Source organism: Apodemus sylvaticus, chromosome 9, assembly GCF_947179515.1.
Source record: "Apodemus sylvaticus chromosome 9, mApoSyl1.1, whole genome shotgun sequence".
Lineage (NCBI taxonomy): Eukaryota > Metazoa > Chordata > Mammalia > Rodentia > Muridae > Apodemus > Apodemus sylvaticus.
The window spans coordinates 72,629,109-72,653,681 of NC_067480.1; the positions used below are offsets into that span (position 1 = coordinate 72,629,109).

The 24,573-nt window shown below is 49.0% G+C and overlaps 1 protein-coding gene across 1 annotated transcript in view; it reads right to left on the reverse strand.

Annotated features, from left to right (window-relative positions):
- Window positions 1-1,229: 1,229 nt before the first annotated feature.
- The window catches only part of Acsbg2 (acyl-CoA synthetase bubblegum family member 2), a 34,682-nt gene continuing 11,338 nt past the window's right edge, over window positions 1,230-24,573 (reverse strand). The window contains exons 5-13 of the mRNA XM_052192988.1: window positions 24,124-24,207; window positions 16,842-16,991; window positions 13,680-13,856; window positions 5,700-5,881; window positions 5,379-5,612; window positions 3,455-3,672; window positions 2,379-2,518; window positions 1,941-2,187; window positions 1,230-1,306 (exon numbers count right to left, since the gene is read on the reverse strand). Of these exons, the coding sequence (XP_052048948.1) occupies window positions 1,230-1,306; window positions 1,941-2,187; window positions 2,379-2,518; window positions 3,455-3,672; window positions 5,379-5,612; window positions 5,700-5,881; window positions 13,680-13,856; window positions 16,842-16,991; window positions 24,124-24,207 (1,509 nt within the window). The remainder of the gene's footprint in view (window positions 1,307-1,940; window positions 2,188-2,378; window positions 2,519-3,454; window positions 3,673-5,378; window positions 5,613-5,699; window positions 5,882-13,679; window positions 13,857-16,841; window positions 16,992-24,123; window positions 24,208-24,573) is intronic.

A 24,573-nucleotide genomic window follows, 5' to 3' on the forward strand; every position in this document is an offset into this window, starting at 1 on the left:
ACACTGACCTTCTTTAAAAACTGGGGCTCTTCCGGGCGCTAAAATGGGGGCCACAGGGTGAGCCCTCATTCAGTCCCATGGTGTCCTCATTAGAAGAGCTGGGGACATGAGGCAGCTCCGTTAGAAAAGTGCTGAGTAAGCAAGCATGAAGGCCTGAATGCAAATCCCCAGCAACTGTGTAAGAGGAAGAAGGGACGGAGGCAGGGGAGGGGTGGGTGAGGAGGGGAGCCAGCTATTGTGGTGCACGCGGGTGTCCCACCCAGCACATGGGTTTTTGGGGGCTCCCTGGCTGGCCCAGCCTGCTTGGCAAAATCCAAACTGTCTCAAGACACATGTGTGTGTACACACACAGATATACTCATTCATGTACCATGAGCACACACACAGACACTCATACATGTACCATGCACACACAGCAGGACACCAGGGAGCAGATGACCTCGCCCTGTCTGTGCATGGGGCTGGAGCAGGGCTGGTGGCCGGCTGTGGTATCGATACTTCTTGGAGTCCTGTTCCTCAGGTCACACAGGCGGGCGGGGGGGCTGGAGACACCAGTTTCACATGGGAGGATGACAGGTGGCCGTGGGGGTGACTGTGGGTGCAGTGCACACACACACACACACACACACACACACACACACGCATCCACGCACGCACGCACGTGCACGCACACACACACACCCTGAGGAAGGGAAAAGAGTGTGTGGACAGTAGGTGAAGTGAGTCAGTCCCCTGCAGAACTCTGCCACAGAATTTTGAGAGCCCCAGACCGTCTCTGAGCAAAAGACATAGAACGTGGGAACATAAGGAGATGGATCAGGAGCAAAGTGTTGGCCACGAGGGTGTGAGGATCCAAGTTCAAATCCTCAAAACCCGTGTGAGGCCAGACCCAGCAGGCACAGCTCGCTTCTTCCAGGGGATGGAAGGAAGCGGAGAGCGGAGATATCCCTGGGAGGATGTGGGCTTGCTGGGCTGCTGGCCTTGGCAGGGTGGGGACAGGGACAGCACCCACGATTGCCCTTGGGTCTGCACACACACCTAGGCAGTCACATGCACATTATAAGAAGATAAAATAAAGAAGTGGGATTCCATGAAAAATGCTGGTCCTGGCCAGCAAGACTGTATCTTAAAGTCAGAGAGGGCAGGATGGTCATCTGCGACCACGCAGCCCAGCAGAGCCAGGTCACTGGGTCTCACCATGAGGACAGGAGGAAGCTCCTCTACAGCCATTATGACGAGTACATGCTGTCAATCTGTGCTTTGTATTTCTGGATTATTGCATTTCTCTGAAGTTTTGATGTCGGTCCTGTGGAGAGAGAGAGAGAGAAGAGAGAGTAGTCAGGCTGTGGAGGTGAGAAAAAAAATCCACACTTAGTATGGACAACCAGGAGACAGGTCTGGGGCTGACCCAGGGCGACTGAGTGTGTGACTGCGACCTGCAGTCAGTGAGTGGGGATTATGGGATGTCTGCATAGACTGGTCGTGGTGGGGATTCTGGCTATAATGAAGTTTTCTTTTTCAAGGTTTATTTAATTTTTAATTATGTATCTTATGTATCTTGTGCGGGGTAGGTATATGAGTGCGCACGTGCGTGTGCTACATGCGCACATTGTGCAGAGGCCAGAAGAGGGGTCTCATCGCCTGGGGCTGCAGGTTACAGATGACTGTGAGTCATCAATTGGGTCCTCAATAAGGGCAAACAGTGCTCTAACCACTGATATACCTCTCCATCCCCGCAGGGAAGATGCTACCTCCAGAGCATGAAGGCGTCTGCCTTGGTGGAGAGGCTGCCCATGGAGGCCAGTAGGGAGCTAGACACAGTTGGTGGTGGTAGTGGTGGGGTGAAGCGGCTTGTGTCCTAGCTGGTCTCAAAGACCCAACCCCCAGAGAAGGGTAAAGCCCAGACTTCAGGGGCCTCCAGCCTGAACCAAGCAACTCACCCAGCTCCCCATCCAGGATGGAAAAGTCTTTCTCCAAGATGATCCACTTTCGAATTCTATGCGAGTCAGAGACCGCTTGCTGATTCACGATGTCTATGCCGTACTGGATGGCCGTGTAGACCATCGGGTCTCGAATCTTCAAAATGTCCGACACAGTAGTTGCCTGGCTACCCAGCGCCTGGCAGAAGCTGATGGCCTCCATGCTCAGCTTGTCCAAGGGCTCTCCACTCATCTGGTCTGTTTCACACTGCCCCAGGACAACCTGTCATCATGTCCCTTCCCCCACCCTCCATCATCCCTGACCCCCAACCCAGGGCGCTGAAGAAGAGAGTAGAGCCTGGGGTCAGCCCCCTGCAGCCCCCTCCCCCGCCACCCAGCTCTGGAGCTTGTATGGGCGGTCCGGTCGCGGGCAAGGGGGTCGCCGACAAGGGCCGTTACCTTCAGAGTCAGTAGCATGCTCAGGAATTTGGCCTTGTTCCCCACCAGCATGGCGTGGCTGATGATGGGGATCTTTTCCTTCACCAGTGTCTCGATAGGGATGGGGGACACATTCTCACCACCGGCGGTTGTCAGGATTTCTGGAGTAGAAGCCTTGCTTGGTACAGCTGGTCCCACTCGCTTGGGACCAGGCCAGAGGTTGCAACAGCTTCCCTTCTGGCACCCCAAGTCCCCGCTCACTCCTACATCCTCCCAACATCTGAGTCCTCAGGGCCCCACAATGGGCGCCACCTGTCTTGTTAGCCTTTGTCAAGCCACGGTCTCCAGGGAAGATGAGAAAACTGTCTCCAACAGATTGGCCTGGGGATAAGCCTGTATGGCATTTTCTAAATTAATGATCAATGGGGGAGGGCCCAGCCCATTGTGGGTGGAGCTATCCCTGGGTTGGTGTCCTGGGTTCTATAAGCAGCAGGCTGAGCAAGTCAAGGGAAGCAAACCACTCAGCAGCACCCCCACCCCTCCCCACCCCTGGGGCCTCTGCCTCAGCCCCTGCCTCCAGGTTCCTGCCTATTTTTTGTTGTTTTTTGTTGTTGTTTTGGTGATAGACCTGAGCTGTGAGCAGAGTAACCCTCTCCTGCCCAAGCTGCTTCCTGTCATCATGGTGACAGAGAGCACACCAAAGGACGACGTCTTTGCAGGGTTGTTTGTTCTGACAGACACTCAATTGTGCAGCCCAGGATACCCCCAGTTCACAGTCCTGCCCCAGCCTCCCAAGTGCTGAGGGGACAGGGCTCATGCTCTCTCTGAAGCTTCTGACACTTCCTGGCCTCACCAGATCCTTCCAGCCTCTCCACTGCCTGGCAAAGCTGACAGACGGACTGCAGTCTCACTCCAGGGCACAGAGAGGGCAGCCTATCTGTCCCCAAGACCACTGCTGTAGGATGACAGGCAAGGGCCCCTGGCGAATGGGGAATGCTACTCTCTCCTGGTACCTGGCATCCGACGGACATTCCCCACCAGCTCCCCACCAGCACCCCAACACACCCAACACCCTTTGCCCCAAATGAGTCTGGCACCTTTGATGCGGCCAGTGATATAAAGGAAGTCGTGGCTGTCCAGGCGGCCAATGTCCCCAGAGTGCAGCCAGCCATCTTCGTCCAGTGCTTCCAATGTGGCGTCCTCCCTGTCCAGGTAGCCCATGAAGACATGCCGGCCCCACATGCACACCTCGCCCACGCCATCTTTGTTCTGCTTGTACAACATGTTCTTGCAGCCAGTCAGGACCTTGCCACAGCTGCTGGGGACGTGACACGGGGAGGGGTCAGAGGCTGGGCTGTGCTTACCCTAGGTCCTCCTACAGCAGGCTGCCCCAGTTGAACACATGCCCCTCTGAGACCCAGTGGATTTCCATCTGACTCAGCATTCAGATTCTCAACGTTCCGTGTGTGTCTGGAAGCCCTGCAGATTTCTGCCTTCATTGATGTGGAAAAAATAAGCCCCCTGAAGACCTAGCAGCAATAAGCCACCTCCCGTGTAAGAACATCACGGGCAATAGCCACGTGGCAGCCAGGACAGTGGCATAAAACAGCACAAGTTGGTAGCTGGGTGGCAGTGGTGGCACACACCTTTAATCCCAGCACTTAGGAGGCAGAGGCAGGCGAATCTCTGTGAGTTCAAGGCCAGCCTGGTCTACAGAGTGAGTTCTAGGGCAGCCAAAACTACGCAGAGAAACCCTGTCTTGAAAATGCAAAACAAAACAACAAGAATACAAACAAACAAAATCAATCTAGAATCTCCCCTGAGAGGGAATGTATGGGAGGCCGCTTCCAACCTCGTGAGAAAAGGCACAGAAGGGAAACTGAGGCAGCACTTTGTACCCACTGGCTTATAGAAGCACTGTGTGCATAGTAAACAGCCACACAGCTGCCATCACGGCATCGGCATGTGGAGAAGGCCGCACACAGCTGAGGCAGACATGAGGGTGTGTGAACAGCAGCAACCGGCAGCCTCTCCTCCATCTTCTCCCCCTCCCTCCCTCCCTCCCTCCCTCTTTCCCTCCCCCCCCCATTGTTATTTTGCTCCCTTTGCTCCCTCAGTTGCAGTCTGGACACTAGCAAGCCTCATGCAAAAGCAGAAAGCCAAATGTGCAATAGAGTGGTGGGAACAGGAGCAGGGAACTTAAACCAAAGGATTCTGGGAGAAGCCAGCCTCCCAGCAGAGTCCTTTGTGGTGTGTGTGTGTGTGGTGTATGTGTGTGTCTGGATTGCTGTGGCCCAAGCCGGCAGCCTGGTGAGCTGAGCTGTTCAGAAGAAGCTGGAAGGGAGCTACAGAGATGCCTGAGGATCCTGGGGTCCCGAGTTCATCCAACGCTTAAGTGACACTGGGAAGGACACGGTGTGGCAGAGAGCAATCTCTTCCTCTTCCTGTGTTCCTCTTTCTGGAACACAGCCTCCTGAAAGGTAGCTTCTTAAAACTCAGGAAGTAATGGAAACTTACAAGTCTTGAAAAGTTCCTGAAATGTCCACGGCCCCAGAGCCCAGCTCCAGGTTCCATGAGCAGTTATAGTTCTGGGGGAGACTCCCGGAGCTGTCTTCTTAATGTGCAGGAACTATGTACATGACTTTTGTGAGGTGTGGTCCAGGCTGTAGTGGATTTGTAGGTGATGTTCTGCCTTTGAGTCATGCCTACTCCTGTCAGTGACCCCTGACCTGTGACCCCTGACCCACAATCACCCCAATAAGCATGTTAAGCTGCACTCAGGTAGGAGCATTTCATTGGTACTTTTGATGCCTTATTTGGGGTAAACAGACATGTGTTCAAGTATTGCCAGGAAAGTCACACAGCATGATAGATAGTGCTACAATAGGTGCCCTTCCCCTGAAGGTCATGTGACAAGCTAGAAGGCCTGGGCTAGGAGGCTGGGCTAGGAGGCTCTGGATGTACCCCAGCCATTGGTCGACCTCCCCTTCACGCCCTCTGAGGGCCACAGGACCCCAGTACCTCAGCACTCTGTAGACATTCCTGTTGGAGACTGAGTGGGGCCCGGAGCACTCACTCATCCCGTAGATCTCACCAATGGGGATGTCCAGGCTGAGGAAGAACTCTGAGACATCCTGAGACAGGGGCGAGGCCCCGCTGAAGAAGGTGTGGCAGTTGTCCAAGCCCAGGGAGGTTCTGACCTTCGTGAACACGAGGGCCTTTGCCATGCGGTAATTCATGGGGATGTCTCGCTTCCTGGGAACAGCATCAGCAAGGAGACCCAGCTTCAGACAGCACAGCCTCCTCCACGCTCCCTCACACCCAGCACAGGACACTGCCTACCCCAGCATCCTCTTGGTGTTGACCTTCAAGCCAAGTATCTTCGCCCATGCAAACGCCTTCTTTCTCAGGCTGGAGGACTTGGCCACGTTTTCCTTGATGGTGTCCTGCATCTTTTCCCAGATGCGTGGCACCCCCATGAAAAAAGTAGGCCTCACTTCTTGAAGTGTGTACACCAAGGTACCCTGTGTGGGATGGAGCAGGTGAACACTGCAGGGCTTTGACGAGCCATGCGTGTCCCTCACGTGTCCCTCTCCCTTCCCTCTAGTGTAGGCTCCTGGGGAAGGACTTCAGAGCAGCCAGTCAGACTCAGATTCATCTGCCCCACCCCCATATATACATGTCTGCATGTGTGCGTGTATGTGCAAGGGTGCTTATGTGTATGCATGTACATGTGTACATGCGTGTGCATGCATGTTTGCCTGTGTACATGTGTGTGTATGTGCAGAAGCATTAAAACTGGTGCACGTAAAATCCCAGCACCCACATGGTGGCTTACAACCATCTGTAAAAAGATCTGACACCCTCTTCTGATGTCTGAAGACAGCTACAGTGTACTTACATATAATAAATAAATAAATCTTTAAAAAAAAAAAAACTGGTGCACGTAACGGGATACACACACACACATGTTGCACTTATGATCATCTGACTTTAAGCGCATGTTTTCCAAGTAGTTCACTGCAGCTGGGGGAGGACATTAATGTACAAAGCAGAGCCACGCTTGGCCTCCAGCCCTGCTTCCCACTCAACACGAGATCAACTCTAAATGAGAAGCTGAAAGTAAACAGTGGCTCAAAGGAAACACGAGGAGAGCTTTGCCCTCGTGGAGCCCGGTGGGAATGAGTAAGCTGCAGCTCATCAAAGCCAAAGGTCTCCCCATGCTTCAAAAGACCATAAAGGGAGAACCACAAACCCAAACCCCAAAAGACAGCCAAAGAACTGCAAGAAGCCGGGCAGTGGTGGCACACGCCTGTAATCCCAGCACTTGGGAGGCAGAGGCAGGCGGATTCCTGAGTTTGAGGCCAGCCTGGTCTACAGAGAAGCCCTGTCTTGGGAAAGAAAGAAAAAAAAAAAAAAAAAGAACTGCAAGAAGACACTTGCAAATCATGAAATCTGGTAACAATTCATTGCCTCAATATGTAAAGAACCCTTACAATCAACATGATTAGATATACAAAGAAAAATTTAAACGCAAAAGATTTGGACAGAAATGCAATCTAAGTGCTCCTCCATTTCTCTTTGGAAAAGAGCAGGCCTCTCAATGAAATCAGCTAACCTCGGCATAACAAGATGCAGAGAGAGGCTGCAGTCAGGATGTATTGTATGAAAGAAGGATAAAGAAAAAGAAAAAGAAAAAGAAACTAAAAAAAAGAAAAAAGAAATCTAAGGGGTTAATGAACCTATGAGAAGTCCAGCATTATCATTAATAATAAAGGAAATGTCAGTGAGGATGGTCACATGTTGCTTCACAGCCAGGAGACATAAGTGAGGTTGGTGACCTATGTGCCATTTCACACCCAGGAGACATGAGTGAAGATGGTGATATATGTGCCATTTCACACCCAGGAGACATGAGTGAAGATGGTGATATATGTGCCACTTCATACCCAGGAGACATAAGTGAGGTTGGTGACATATGTGCCGCTTCACACCCAGGAGACACAAGTGAAGATGGTGACATATGTGCCACTTCACACCCAGGGAGACACGAGTGAAGATGGTGACATATGTGCCACTTCACACCCAGGGAGACACGAGTGAAGATGGTGACATATGTGCCACTTCACACCCAGGGAGACACGAGTGAAGATGGTGACATATGTGCCACTTCACACCCAGGGAGACACGAGTGAAGATGGTGACATATGTGCCACTTCACACCCAGGAGACACGAGTGAAGATGGTGACATATGTGCTGCTTCACACCCAGGAGACACGAGTGAAGATGGTGACATATGTGCCACTTCACACCCAGGAGACACGAGTGAAGATGGTGACATATGTGCCACTTCACACCCAGGGAGACAGGAGTGAAGATGGTGATATATGTGCCACTTCACACCCAGGGAGACAGGAGTGAAGATGGTGATATATGTGCCACTTCACACCCAGGGAGACAGGAGTGAAGATGGTGACATATGTGCTGCTTCACACCCAGGAGATATGAGTGAAGTTGGCACATCTCTTTTCTTTTCTTTCCTTTCCTTTCTTTTTTTTTCCTTTTTTTTCCTTTTTTGGTTTTTTGAGACAGGGTTTCTCTGTGTAGCCCTGGTTGTCCTGGAACTTACTCTATAGACCAGGCTGGCCTCGAACTCAGAGATCTGCCTGTCACTGCCTCCCAAGTGCTGGGATTAAAGGCGTGTCCACCACAGCCTGGCTGAGGTTGGCACTTTTTAAAATGGGTACATAACTTGCATTGGGAGGCAGTGGCAAAGCAGAGAATCTAGTAAGACTATCTCACATTGATAAAAATGTCCCAAACTGGGACCCTTTGGAGACCTTTGGGTCAGTGAAAGCATGCAATACCCTCAAAGTGCACAACTCCGCATCGACTGCTTACCCTGCATCCTGCTTCATTTTACAAACAAAACACCAGGGAACCAACACGCCTACATACACAGCAGAGGAGGAGGGCGGGAGTCCTGCCTTAGTCAGTCCCTTGAGAGGGAACCTCTCCCTGAACCTGGGGCCTGACTGCCAAGCCCCTCCACCCCCCTCCCCGAGAGCTCCTGCTCTGTCTGACAGACCACGAGCAGCTTTTTACATGAGTGTTCAGGGTTTGAACTCAGGTCCTAAGGTTTGTGCAGCAGTCTTACCCAGCTGAACTATCTCTGCAGCCTCAGCTCTAACAGTTACATTACTGAAGTTTCCTGTCCCAGAAGGGAGTGCCTCCCACCAGCACAGTCCCGGTGATGACATTGCAGCAGCTGAGGCTTTTTAACCTCAGAGCCATGGGTGTCTGGATTAGCTCACGGCTCATGTGTCTTTTCCTTTTCCTTCCTTTTCTTTATGACACTTGTCTGTCAGTCAGAGGACAATGGCAGGAGTCAGTTCTCTCTTCACCCTGCAGGGTCTGGGGATCAGACTCTTAGCAAGATCAGCGACTGGTGCCTTTGCCCTCTGAGTCATGTTGTTAGAGACTGCTGTGCAATTACTTCCAGATGCATTTCATCTTGTGACTAGTGCTGTCACAAGAGTGTGACTCTGTGTCTGTGTCTGCATGTGTCTGTGTGTGTCTATGTCTGTGTCTGCATCTGTCTGCATGTGGCTCTGTGTCTGTGTCTGCATGTGTCTGTGTGTGTCTATGTCTGTGTCTGCATGTGTGTGTGTCTATGTGTGGTTCTGTGTCTGTGTCTGTGTCTGCATGCGCCTGTGTCTGTCTATATGTGGCTCTGTGTCTGTGTCTGCATGTGGTCTGCGTCTTAGTGTATCTGTGTCTGTGTCTGCATGTGTCTGTGTCTGTGTGACATGTGTGTCTACATGTGGCATTCTGTGTCTGCATGTGGCATTGTGTGTCTGATCTGTATCTTGTGTCTATTGTGTGCCTCTCTGTTTCTGAGTCTGTGCATCTACACACTTTACTGTTCCGCTGGCCCTGATACCTTTCACCTTTCTCCAGAGCTCACTGGAAAGTTAATTCTTCTGATACAAAATCAAAGAGTAACAATAAATGAAGGATCTTGAAACGTTAGGTTTTCTGGGTGAGCAGGTGGTTCACAGAGGTCCACATAGGAGGGCAACAGAAGGATCAGCTGGGGACTGACGCCTGAGTGTGTGTTGTGTATGTGATGATGGTTTCTCATTGTGTGATAGTTTTTACATGCTTGACCCAGGGAGTAGCACTATTAGGAGGTGTGGTCCTGTTGGAGTAGGTGTGCCATTGTGGATGTGGGCTTTAAGACTCTCATCCTAAATGCCTGAAGCCAGTCTTCTCCTAGCAGCCTTCAGATGAATATGTAGAACTCTCAACTCCTACGGCCCCATGCCTGCCTGGACACTGTCATGCTTCTACCCTGATCACAATGGACTGACCTCTGAACCTGTAAGCCAGCCCTAGTTAAATGTTGCCCTTATAAGAGTTGTATTGGGCTGGGCGTGGTGGCACACGCCTGTAATCCCAGCACTTGGGAGGCAGAGGCAGGTGGATTTCTGAGTTCGAGGCCAGCCTGGACTACAGAGTGAGTTCCAGGACAGCCAGGACTACACAGAGAAACCCTGTTTCGAAAAAAACAAAAACAAAAACAAACAAATAAAAAAACGAAGAGTTGCATTGGGCAGGAGAGCTGGTTCAGCAGTTAAGAGCACTGGCTGTTTTTCCAGAGGTCCTAAGTTCAATTCCCAGCAACCACATGGTGGCTTATAACCATCTGTAATAGGATCAAATGCCCTCCTCTGGTGTGACTGAGGAGAACCACAATGTATTCACATACATAGAATAAATAAATCTTAAAAAAAAAAAAAAAGAAAGAAAAGAAAAAAGAAAAAGCAAAGTCATGTTTTGGGCTGGAGAGATGACTCAGTGGTTAAGAGCACTGACTGCTCTTCCAGAGGTTCTGAGTTCAATTCCCAGCAACCACATGGTGGCTCACAACCATCTGTAATGGGTTCTGATGCCCTCTTCTGGTGTGCCTGAAGACAGTTACAGTGTACTCATATAAATAAAAGAAATAAATAAATCTTAAAAAAAGAAGAGTTGCATTATCATGGTGTTTGTTCACCATAGAAAACTCTAAGACACATTGTGTGTACATTTCTGTGTTTATTGGTATGTGTGCACTTCTATGCTTATGTTTGTGTGTGTTTATGGTTAGTGTTTTTGTCAATTTGACACAAGCTAGTGTCATTTTGGAAGAGGACTCCCAATTTATAGGAGCAGCCTGTGGCATGTCTGGGGTGCATTCTCTTGACTGATGGTTGACATAGGAGCACCCACCCTACTGCAGATGGTGCCATCTTTAGGCTGGAGGTCCTGGGTTCTATAAGGAAGCAGGCTGAGCAAGCCATGAGAGCAGGCCAGCAGTCGCATCCTCCAAGCCTCTGCATCGGCTCCTGCCTCCTACCCTGTTTGAATTCCTGTCCTGGCTTCCTTCAGTGAAGAGTTATGTATGATCTGGAAGCGTGAGCTGAGTAAACCCTTCTCTCGGCTTGCTCTTGATCAAGGTGTGTCATCATAACAAGGGACACCTTGAGACGGGGTGGTTAAGGATACTTGTGTCTGTGTGCTTATGTGTGCATTTCTGGGTTCACACGCATATGTGTATGCAGGCACGTTTGTGTTTGTATGAATTGTGTGGGTAGATGATGAGCAAGTGCCTTTAAATACAGAGGAAGAGAGAGCTGGAGACACGGCGTGCTGCTTTGACAGCTGACGCTCCTGCAGAGGACCCAGGTTCGATTCCTAGCACCTACATAGGCTCTTAGTGGCCTGTAACTCCAGCTTCCAGGAACACACTGCCCTCTTTTAGCTACTGAGGGCACCAAGTATGTAGTAGGGTCTATGTACGCAGTAAACACTCAAACGAACACACACATATGTACAAACACACACACGTGTACATGCACACACATGTACACATGCGCACATAGTGTTTTAGAAGATAGAGACCATTCCCTCTAGAAAGTGGAAGTGTCAGGAAAATGGGTTTCCCCCAGTGCTCTGTAACAATCCAGCCCTGGGGATGCCTCTATTTAGCCACATGGAGCCCAGTTTGAACCTCTAACAACGAGCTCAAAAAACACATGTATGTTGTGCTAAGTGGCTTCTCTCCTTGTTATGGTGGCTGGGTGAGGTGAACTCGAGACTTCTCATCTGGTTTTGAGAAGTCTGGAAAGTCCATACACAAGGGAAATGGACATTTCTTTCCCACATATATTCTGAAAAATCTACCAAAGGGTCATCTCCAGCTACGTGAAGGAATGAAAAAGGAAGGAAGGAAGGAGAGATGACAGTAAAGACCCCAGGAAGTGGGGCCCAAACTGGGAGGCACCGCAGGCCCCAGAGCAGCGCGCAGGGCACTGCTCAACCCTTCCTGGTCCCTCAGGGCCCACAGCTTCTTCTTTCCCACAGACACGTAGTGATGGAGCGGTGCTTGCCCCACGCATGCACCCAAGCCTGTGCCCAGTGCCACCTTGCAGGTGGACACAAAGGCCAGCTCCCTCAGTGTGAGAGAGTTTTGGTCTGACTCATGCTCAGAGTGCCGCAGGGGTCTCTCTGCGTTGCTCATTTTACATCTTTTCTTGGCTTGGTCCTCAGACCTATGCTGACTTGCCTCACTTCCTTCCAATTCTTACTCAACCTCAATAAGCTACAAAACCCCCCTCAGGTTTCCCTTCCACTTAGCCCAACTGAAGACAGCAAAATGATAAATACCACGGATCACAGTGGAATGCTGGAAGAAAAACTGGCAGGAAGAAATGTCACCCAACCAGAAAACAAAGGCAACTGATAACTCTAGGACAAACAAAAGTTGCAACAAACAGGGCTGAGGTTGTCTGGTTAGCCCTGGGCTGTGGTTATAAAGCAAAGTTTATTTTCAGAAGATGGAGGAGGAGAGGGTGGAGATGGTGAAGGATCCAGGTTCTCATTTAACACATAGGAAAATAATGCATGACAAATCAAAAAATGGTAATGTCACATATTTCGAAACATTAGAGGTGAATACGAAAGAAATCATCTCAATACACGATCTCCGTGCCATTCAGATCCTCAGCCTGGGAAGTGGGGAGGAGCTGTAGTGCAGTCCCAGCACTTGGGGTGCAGGGTCTCCGGGACCTTCAGAAAGGCAAGCAAAACTCAGGTCTTGCCTGACTTCTCCAAGCATTGCATGAGGTCTCCGGAAATCTAGCTGTTAACACTTCTACGGCAAAAGCCCCAGCACATTCCTGCTATGCAGGCCAGACCCTGGCAAACAGAATCCGAGGTCCTCAGGATTTACACACATAAGCATGTGAGCACACACATATGCCTCATATATGTGCGTGTACACATACACACACCCCATACACACCCCACACATATGCACACATATACTCCATACGCACACCCCATATACACACACCCCATATACACATACACACACCCCATATACACACACCCCATAGCACACCCCACACACATACACACACACACTCTACACACACACCATACACACACACTATATACCATACACCTCCCATAGTACACCCCACACATACACACACTCCATACACACACCATATATATATATATATATATATATGCACACACCCCCATACACCCTATACATGTGTACACACACACACCCCATACCCACACTTCCAAACCCCCTAAACCCCATACACATACCCACACATACTCACCCCATACATGCATATGCACACACCCACACACACCTCCACACTTCATATACACACACATATACATCACATACACTATACCTATCCTACACATACCCCAAACACACATACACCCTATAACACCCCATACACATATCCCATATAAAAACAGCTCCCCGTGTACATAAACATACACATGCACTAGCTCGCGCACAGGAACAAGCACACACGAGGTTTTAAAGGGAGGAATTCACAAGGTGGCTTATTAGGTAAAGGCGCTTGTGACTAAGCCTGATGGCCTGAGTTTGTCTCCAGGACCCCAAGGCGGAAGAGAGCGTGAACCCTAATATGTCCTCTGACAATCATGTGCACACCATGGTATATGTGCCTAACGAATAAATAAATGCGAGAAATACTGAAAAACATACACTCTCAGTGCCACCCAGGCCTCTTGCTAGGCTGATTCAGAACAGTCTACACAACTGCACTGCCGGGAGAGAGAAACCTTAGAGAGTGAACTCAGCTGTTCTCAGTGCTGCGGAACTGCACAGAAAATGAAGATGGAGAAAACAAAATTCTTAAGAGTTTGGGCCCGTCCAGTGGACAGGGGATGTCAGCTCCCACCGCGGCCACCGGATGCTCGGTGAGGACCTCAGACAGCCTTACCCTGAGCGCGTCTGGTTGGGCGAAGAAAGTGAGCCCCCCGATCTTGATGGGGATCCAGATGTCTGTGAGCTGGGCTGCGATGTGGCTGAGGGGCAGGTAGCTGACTATCGTATCCTGCTTCCCAGAGACGTGCATTATCTCAATCTCTCGCGCCATGGCCCCTGCTGTCCACGTGATCTAGAAAACAGGGGTAATACAGAGCTTCTGTGCCTTGCCTGAGGACCACTGTGCACACATGTATACATGCATGCAGATGTGTGTACTTATATGTGCATGTACACATGTGTATGCTGATTTGTGCATGTGTATATTTGTTTGCACAGTACACATGTGCATACTTATGTGTGCATGTAGAATGTGTGCACTTGTGTGTACATGCACGTGTGTACTTATGTGTGCATGTGTGTGTGCATATGAGGAGGCCTGAGATAGAGATGAGTTAGTTTTCATCTTCAACTGTTATCTTTTTTTTATTGGATATTTTATTTATTTACATTTCAAGTGTTGGCCGGGTAGTGGTGGCTATTGCCTTTGATCCCAGCACTTGGGAGGCAGAGGCAGATGGATCTCTGAGTTTGAGGCCATCCTGGTCTACAAGTGAGTTCCAGGACAGCCAGGGATATACAGAGAAACCCCGTCTCAGGAAAAAAAAAGAAAGAACCTACATTTCAAGTGCTATCCCCTTTCCCGATTTCTTCCCCCCAGAAACCCCCTAACCTATCCCTCCCCCTCCTGCTTCTGTGAGGGTTTACCCCCACCCAGCCAGCTGTTATTGTTTTGAAATTTTACTTACTGAGGCTAAGAATACGTGCTGCTACTGCAGAGGACCTGTCCAGTTCCCAGAACCTACAGTGTAGCTCAGAGACACCATTAACTCCAGTTCAAGGTTCACTTCTTCTAGCCTCTGAGGTCCCCTACAGACACCTGCTGTCTGTATGTCTCTCTGTCTGTCTGTCTCTGTCTGTCTGTCTCTGTCTCTGCCTTTTTCTCTCTTAGGCACACACACACACACTTGTTTTCCTCAGAGACACCCTTCACTGTGAGTGTGTATGCACCTGGAGGCTAGCTCACCCTTTTGGGGGCAGGGTCTTTTCTCAAACCCAGCTCCTGTTGCAGCCAGGCTACAAGGAAAACCAGCAAGCCTCGGGAACCTTTTGTCTCTGCTCCACTTGAAGCTAGGGTGTCACAGGTGTACGCGTGGTGCTCCTTTGTTATGTGGGTGATGGGATCTAAACTCCAGTCCTCGTGACTGAGAAGTGAGCATACCTAACCAGTGCACCATCTCTCCAGCCCCCTCTGACTTTGTTTTTGATACAGGGCCTCTCCCTGCAACTGGGGACCCCCAATTTGACTAGGCTGTCAGCCAGCAAGCCCCTAGGGTCTTCAAGTCTCTACTTTTCCCAGAGCTGGGATTAGAAACATCACCTTATCTGGGTTTTTATGTGGGTGTTGGGGTTGAACTCAGGTCCTTGTGTCTGCAATAAGGCCATCTCCCAACTCTTGTTCAGCCTTTTGGCATCTGTGACACACTGCTGTTACCATACCAGTGGGTACAGGAGGCTCCCTGGGACTTGGTGGCTGAACAGCCTGACCACACCGGTGAGCATCAGGTTCAGTGAGTGACCCTGTCCCCAGACAGCAGGTAGATATAGCGTGATTGAGGAAGACACCCTGCACGTGAATACCGACACAATTCCAGATGTATAGGCCCAGCCCACAAGGCTAGGGATGCCTCTTCGTGATGGTTAGAGTGTCAGCCTGCAGGGTCTGAGCGATGGTTCAGCGGCTGAAGCTCTTACTACGCAAGTGTGTAGACTGGAGCTCAGATCTCCAGAGCCTCATATGCTGCGTGGGTATCTTGGGGTTTCTACTGTTGTGATGAGACACTGTGACCAAAGTGAGCTGGAGAGAAAGCATTTGGCTCACACTTCCACAGCACTGTTCATCACTAAAGGAAACCAGGACAGGAACTCAAGCAGGGCAGGACCCTGGAGGCAGAGGCCATGGAAGGGTGCTGCTTACTGGCTTGCTCCCCATGGCTTGCTCAGCCTGCTTGCTTACAGAACCCAGGACACCAGCCCAGAGATGGCACCACCCACAGTCGGCTGGGTCCTCTCCCATCAATCACTAATTAAGGAAATGCCCCACAGGCCGGCCTGCAGCTGATTTTATAAGGTGTTTTCTGAATGGAGGCTCTCATCTCAGATGACTCTAGCTTGTGTCAAGTTGACATAAACTATTCAGCACAGTGCATGTGCAGTCACTGGCAGTCCCAGGCACTGGGTAGGGGGAAACAAAGGACCACCCCCAGAACAAGCTCAACCTGTGATCCTGGGTCCAAATGGGAGGCCTGACTCCATATATGAGATGGGGATCAATCAGTAAAGATACCAGTGGCAAGTGTTGGCCTCCAGACACCTTCCCACATGTGTTCTCACAAGCAAGCTGTCATCCAGCACTCAGGAGGCCAAGGCAGCAGGGTCAGGAGTTCAAGGTCAGCCTCAGCTATACCACAAGTTTGAGGCCAGTGTAGGCTATGTGACAACCTGTTCCAAAACAACTCAATCAGAACAAAATGAACCAACCAGGCCGGTGAAATGTCTTGGGTAAAGTGCTTGCTCTACACAGTACCTGAGAGCCAGTTCTCAGAGTTCATGTGTGGTGTGCTTCAATAATCCCAGCACTGAGGAGGTGGTTCAGGAGGGCAGACAGACAGCCTGCCCTGATCACTGAGGTCCAGGCCATTGAGAGACCCAATCTCAAAGAATCCTAGATAGACCCCCTAAGGAACCACAGCCAAGGTTGTCTCTGGTCTATACATAAAGAGAGAGAGAGAGAGAAAGAGAGAGAGAGAGAGAGAGAGAGAGAGAGAGAGAGAGAGAGAGAGAGAGAGAGAGAGAAAGAGAGAAAAAGAGAGAGAAAGAGAGAGAGAATCACACTCACACAAACACACCAGATAGAAACCATGAAACCAATTCCCATTTCACAGACAGGGAAACTGAGGCATGGCGCTGCCAGTTTTCTTGTCCTTGCCCAGCTTTGCTCTGGACCCACGTCTACACCCAAGCTCGCAGCTCCACCAACTGTCTGGTTCTCCGTGGGGAAAGACGACATAGACCTTACGCACGTTTCCTGTTGCCTGTCTCGAGGCCCCCAACTTACGTTGTCATGGCTCAGCAGCACGCCTTTGGGGGTCCCCGTGGTCCCAGAGGTGTAGATGATGACCGCACACTGGTTGGCCTTCTGGCTCAGGATGACCCGATCCAGCTGCATATTCGGGATGGCGTTACCCAGCTCCATGAAGTCATGCCACTGTGGACGGACGGACGGACAGAAGGTGGGTGGAGGGTGGGACCTGGCTGGCTAGTGCTCAGACTCCAGCCTCACTCACCCCAACTCCAGTGGGCTCGCCCCAAGGCAGGTTGCCAGCAGAGGTTGGCAGAAAGACCAAGGGCTGGGAGAGCTCTCAGAAATGCCCCGTTCCTGGCCAGCTTCTGAGCGATGCCTGTGCGCTGGGGGGCCTGTGAGCTCAGACAGGCCGATTCTGTAATGCAGACATGCTAGCCCTGTCTTTGGGTGGTCCCAAAGGCTGACTGACGGACTGTGCTGTGGTCTCGGGCAAGCAGCTGCTCTCTCCTGACCCAACCCCTCTGGTGTATCTGCAATTCTTGACAACACCAGCTATAAATAACAAAAGCCTGTCCCTCAAATAGCTTACACAAAAGATTTTTAAACTTAAATTTACTTACTTATTTTGGGATGCATGTGTTGAAGTCAGTTCTCTCCTTCCACTGACTGTGTGAGTTCCCAGGGTCAAGCTACAGGTCCCCGGGCTTGGCCATAAGCCCCTTTACCGCAGTGACCCCTGAAAAGAGCTCCCATCCCTTCCCTGAGTTCAAGTCTCACGCTTCCCCTAACTTCTGAGTTACCACTATACCACCCCTCGCCCCAGAAGTCATCCCTGATTGGATGAAGTTGAGAACTTCATCAGTCTAGGTGCTGGTGGTTAGTCGGGATTTGGGGCAGATGACTTCAATCACAGTGAAGATGAGGAAGTTAGCAGCGAATGAAGATTTACTATTGCCTAGACTTGAGCGGGGTGGGAGGGGCCTGAAGAGCCAGGAGATTAGTGACAAAAGGCCCAGAGGGCAGGAGCTCCAGGTTGCAGCCAAGCGTGAAGCCCACATTCTGAGCTGTAGTTAGGCTGACAAACGACCTTCCTTGCTCGAGCCACTGGGCTGGGCTTTTGTTGTGTGAAAGCAATGACATCATCTAGGTTCAAACAGGGCAGCTGAGAGGACTGAGGCTCTGGGCCTAACAAGAGGTTCTATTCCTAAACTGAATCCTGAGACTGGCAAGACTAAATCCCAGCACACAGGGGGCTGAGGCAGGACGCTGTCAAGTTTTAAGCCAGCCTGGGCTATGAATTCAAGACTAGCCTGGGGTACATATCTATATCTATCTCCACTGAAATTTTACAGGATCTCCAATCCACTGCAGAGTAGGTAGATGCCATGTCATGTAACAGCACCACCGCCTGTCAGTGTCCCCACTGAGAAGCACTCTCATCCACAGGGATCCGGCATAACCTATGCAGTAACTTGCCAGTTACTATGGGGAGGATGCTGCTGCCACCTAGTGGCTGGAGGCCGGAGCCACTGCTCTAGGACTAGCCCTTCCTAGAATCCTCTGCCCCAAACTCAACAGCCTCAAGACTAAAGCGTGTGGTCAGGATACTTCTAAGGAGGTTTTTACTTTTTCTTTCTCCTTGAAATGCATCACTTAAGAATCACACAGTGTACAAGAAGACACCAGACAGCCATAACCCAGGCCCTCACTGGGGGGTTTCTAGGCAGCACTCTACTTCTGAGCCACACCCCAGGCCTATTTATTTTAGTAGAGGGTCTTAGTAGTTGCTCATGCTGGCCTTAAACTCACAATCTTCCTGTCTCAACCTTCCTAGTAGTTAGGATGGTAGGCGTGTGTTCCCAGCCTTGCTTCAAAGATGAATTTTAAAGTGATCCAAGACTTATGATACTGTTGCTGTAGTGACACAAGACCTCAAATGACCCGTGCTTGTGATTTGGTGTCCAAAAGACCCAGCAGTTAGAAGAACCACTTACAAATCTTAATACATGTAGCTAAAAATAGCCAAAAATAAACTTATAATACATTATGATTGTTCAGTAGGAGCCTGCTGCTTGCCTCTGCACAAGCTGGGAAACCCTATCTGTCCTCTTTTTCCCAACCCATCATCACTGAAAAACTCTGAAGGAAGGGAGAGCACCAAAAGCTCATCTCGCATTTCCGGCAGCCAATGTAACTAGCTGTTCTGTACGGCAGGCCATTCAAGCACCTGCCCAGTAGCCCAGCTTCTGACCATGCTCAGGCACAGCCCCAGCTAGTAAGCAGAATGCTTCTGTACACTGTGTAAGGTTTACCCTTGTGTTATTTATGAGGGTGGCTGTGATTTCCCCGGCCTCATGTCTTGCTTCAATCTGGACACAGCATTGTAATGCTTATGTCAAGAATCTCCTGTCTCAGGCACAGAATGGAGCATCTGGGACAGGGTCCTACTGTTCACCCAGGAACTGGGGCTGTTCCACAGCCCTCTGTGCATCAGTCCTGCCAGGGGACAGCCGGTCTCCAGGGAGAGCATTGACTCCCAGGCTCAGAGGAGTCACACAGGCTCACAGGCCCACAGGAGAGACAAGCTCCAGTCAGAGACAGCAAGACCAACTAGCACCAGAGATAACCAGATGGTGAAAGGCAAGTGCAAGAACCCTAACAACAAAAACCAAGACTACTTGGCAACATCAGAACCCAGTTCTCCTACCACAGCAAGTCCTGGATACCTCAACACACCGGAAAAGGAAGATTTGGATTTAAAATCATATCTCATGATGCTGATAGAGGACTTTATTTTTGAGACAGGGTTTCTCTGTATAGTCCTGGCTTCCTGGAGCTCACTCAGTAGACCAGGCTGGCCTTGAACTCAGAAATCTGCCTGCCTCTGCCTCCCAGAGTACTGGGATTACAGTCGTGTGTCACCACTGCCCGGCAGATAGAGGACTTTAAGGAGGACATAAATAACTCCTGAAAAGAAATACAGGAGAACACAGGTAAACAAATAGAAGACCTCAAAAAGGAAACACAAAAATCCTTAAAGAATTACAGGAAAACACAACAAAACAGGTGAAGGAATTGAACAAAACCATCCAGGATCTAAAAATGGAAGTAGAAACAATAAAGAAATCACAAAAGGAGACAATGCTGGAGATAGAAATAGGAAAGAGATCAGAAGTCATAGAGGCAAGCAGCACCAACAGAATACAAGAGATAGAGGAGAGAATCTCAGGTGCTGAAGATACCATAGAAAACATTGACACAACAGTCAAAGAAAATGCAAAGTGCAAAAAGATCCTAACCCAAAACATCCAGGAAATATAGGACTTAATGAGAAGACCAAATCTAAGGATAAGGCATAGAAGAAAGTGAAGATTCACAACTTAGAGGGCCAGTAAATATCTTCAACAAAATTATAGAAGAAACCAGGCAGTGGTGGTGCACATCTTTAATCCCAGCACTTGGGAGGCAGAGGCAGGAGGATTTCTGACTTCAAGGCCAGCCTGGTCTACAAAGTGAGTTCCAGGACAGCCAGGGCTACACAGAGCCCTGTCTCGAAACCCACCCCGAAAAAAATATAAAAGAAAACTTCCCTAACCCAAAGAAAGAGATGCCATGAACATACAAGAAGCCTACAGAACTCCAAACAGACTGGACCAGAAAAGAAATTCCTGCTATCACATAATAATCAAAACACCAAATGCACAAAGAAAAAATATTAAAAGCAGTAAGGGGAAAAGGTCAAGTAACATATAAAGGCAGATCTATCAGAATTATACCAGACTTCTCGCCAGAGACTATAAAAGCCAGAAGATCCTAGGCAGATGTCATACAGACCCTAAGAGAACACAAATGCCATCCCAGATTACTATACCCAACAAAACTCAATTACCATAAATGGAGAAACCAAGATATTCCATGACAAAACAAATTTACACAATATCTTTCCACAAATCCAGCCCTTCAAAGGATAATAAATGAAAAAACCCCAACACAAGGAGGGAAACCACACCCTAGAAGAAGCAAGAAAATAATCTTAACAAAACAAAAAGAAGATAGCTACATAAACAAATTCCACATCTAACAACAAAAATAACAAGAAGCAGCAATCATTTTTCCTTAATATCTCTTAATATCAATGGACTCAATTCCCCAATAAAAAGATATAGACTAACAAACAGACTAGATATGTAAACAGGACCCAACATTTTGCTGCATACAGGAAACTTACCTCAGTGACAAAGACAGATACTACCTCAGAGTAAAAGGCTGGGAAACAATTTTCCAAGCAAATGGTCCCAAGAAACAAGCTAAAGTAGCCATTCTAATATTGAATAAAATTGACTTTCCACCTAAATTTATCAGAAAAGAGAAGGAAGGAGAACTCTCAATTCTGAACATCTATGTTCCAAATGCAAGGGCACCCACATTCATAAAATAAACTTTACTAATGCTCAAAGCACACATTGCACCTCACACAACAATAGCGGGAGACTTCAACACCCCACTCTCATCGATGGACAGATCAGAAACTAAACAGAGACACAGTGAAACTAACAGAAGTTATGAACCAAATGAATTTGACAGATATCTATAGAACTTTTTACCCTGAAACAAAAGAATATTCTCAGCACCTCACAGTACCATCTCCAAAACTGACCATGTTACAAAACAGGACTCAATAGATACAAGAAGATCAAAATAATCCCATGCATCCTATCAGATCATCACAGATTAAAGCTGGTCTTCAATAGCAACAAAGAGAACAGAAAGCCCACATACACATGGAAGCTGAACAATGCTCTACTCAATGACAACCTGGTCAAGGAGGAAATAAAGAAGGAAATTAAAGACTTTTTAGAATTTAATGAAAATGAAGGCACAACATACCCAAATCTATGGAACATAATGAAAGCAGTGCTCTGAGTGCCTTCAAAAAGAAGCTGGAGAGAGCATACACTAGCAGCTTGACAACCCATCTGACGGCTCTAAAACAAAAAGAAGCAAATAAACCCAAGAGGAGTAGACGGCAGGAAATCATTGAACTCAGGGCTGAAATCAACCAAGTAGAGACAAAAAGAACCACACAAAGGTGGAGAGCAATCTTCATTCCTGTGATACAAGTACAAAGCCCCCAGGATGCACAGCACAGCGGCTGAGGTCGCAGGCAGGTGTGTGTGTGTGTGTGTGTGTGTGTCCCAGAGCCCAGACAGAGCCACAGTTGTGATGGTTTGTATATACTTGGCCCAGGGGGTGGCACTATAAGGAGGTGTGGCCTTGTTGGGGTAGGTGTGTCACTGTAGGCGTGGGCTTAAGACCCTCATCCTAGTGGCCTGGAAGTCAATATTTTGCTATTAGCCTTCAGATGAAGATGTAGAACTCCCAGCTCCTCCTGCACCATGCCTGCCTGGATGCTGCCACGTTCCTGCCTGGATGGGTACTGAACCTCTGAACCTGTAAGCCAGCCCCAATTAAATACTGTCCTTTATTTAAAAGAAAGAAAGAATCTCATGTCTCAAGTTTGTGTGAACAATTCTTTTTACCATTGATTCTCAGCCTTGTCAATAAATGCTGATCACCCAATGGCCGGGCAGAATAGGAAAATAGGGGAGAGATCTGCCAGCCAGAGGAAAGAGAGGGGGAGATTCAGATCAGCAAGGAGAATGGAGGATTGGGAGCCACAAGGAGGAGAGATCACGGAAACACACCTGAAGCACAGAGCCAGATTAACAATACTATGCGAGTATACCGAGCTGGGGACAGCCAGAGCAACACAGAAAGCAAAGAGAGAAAAGTTAGATCGTCTCACTGTCCAGCTATTGAGGTGCAGTCAATCAATCAATCAATCAATCAATAAATCAATGTTTTTATGTGTGGTTATTGGGGAAGAGCATAAGGTAAAGAAATACAACTACAGATTAATTCACTGCTGCATTTGTATTAAAGATATTTCCCTTACATCAGCTCCTGGCTGACACCGCATCAGTCCTCGCCTGGGAACTGTAAAACCTCCCTGCCTTATCCCGTGTGCACGACTGCCTCAGCCCCAGTCTATGGGGCTGGTGAACCCACCCAAGACTTGCACCAATTAAACCTACATTACTTTTAATCTGCTCGGATCTGGCTTAAATCTGCATCACAATGAAAGACAAACCTATTGATGACTTGGACATAAGTAAAATATTAAATTTTAAATCAATGAGTTATACATTCAGAAATTGTGGGGAAATTAGATCTTACGTGTTATCTCTGCAAAGTTTAATATTTTCATTTATATTTGTTCGTTTGTTCGAGACAGAGCCTCTCTATGTGTCACTGGCTGTCCTGGAACTCACTGTGTAGACCAGATCTGCCAGGCTGCCTCTGTGTCCTGAGTGCTGGGACTAAAGGTGTGTGCCATCATGCCTGTCTAGTCCTGGAACTCTCCTCAGTGTCTATAAAGTTGGTCTTGACCTCACGATGACCCTCCTGACTCTAGCTGCCGAGTGCTGGTAGGATTAGAGGTATGGCAATTGGTTTTGTGTTTTAAAGATAACTGTTATCTGTCTTGATGTAGTCCTTCCACACTGTATACAGACACTAAAACTATGAGGTTATAGCACTGAGGAGACAGCTCAAGCCTGGTGACCAGAGTTTGCTCCCCAGGATCCACATGGTGGAAGAAAGGCAACCTGACCTCCCCACAGGCCCCGGCATATATACATATACACTCCTAACATAATTACTGCAGTAAGATTAATAAAAATAAAGAGAAAAATTATATACTAAGTTATAAATTAATATGCTATTGTCCTGTGTCAAAAAGATTAAAACATGCAAATACATACATATATTCAATTTTCCCCCTTGGCAGTGAAAAATAGGATTTTAAATAACACCTATTAATCCACTTAGTTTTCAATTTGGGTTTTTTTCCAACTACTTTCACTTTCTGACACACACGAAATAATGACTTCCTGCCTTCTACTGGTTTTGGGTTGAGGGATCACACCAACTACCAGGAAGCACTATCCACTAATTCCTCGAAACACACTGTTCCTGTCGCCCCACCCATTTCCTTTCCGAGAGGGTCCCCTTCACGATTTCTGTCGTGAAGTCCCCACCCACTCACTACACATTTCCCTGTGTGGCCCCACCTACTACCTCAGGCTGACTCAAGCTCCTCTTGTCCCCTACTGGCCCTGCCTACATGCCCGCCACACCCACAGAATCCTTCCCACCTACATGCCCTGCCCCCCCATCCCGCCCCACAGGCTCCACCCCCTACAGTCCCCCCCAGGCCCCGCCCCTCCCACAGGCACACCCTTTCCACACTCACAGAGTACAGGTTTGTGTTGTTTTCCATCAAGGGCAGCCTGTACTGCACAATGGCTTTCACGGTCTCCATCTTGTCTGGTGGAATCTGAAAGAAATCCCTGTGGGCTCAGGGTCGACACTGCCGGAGGCACCCAGTTCAGATCCCAGCACCCACGCAGTCTGTGGCTGGAGTTCGATCCCTGGGAGAGCCACATGGATGAGAAGTGCGGAACCCACAGAGCTTTCCTCTACCCCGCACACACACACAGTACACACATACATAAATTAATTACAAAAAAATAAAGTAGCCGGGCGGCGGCGGCGCACGCCTTTAATCCCAGCACTCAGGAGGCAGAGGCAGGCGCTTTCTGAGTTCGAGGCCAGCCTGGTCTGCAGAGTGAGTTCCAGGACAGCTAGGGAGCAGCGGCACCCGGCCGTAGCTTTCAGTCATCAGAAGAAATCCACTGGGGAC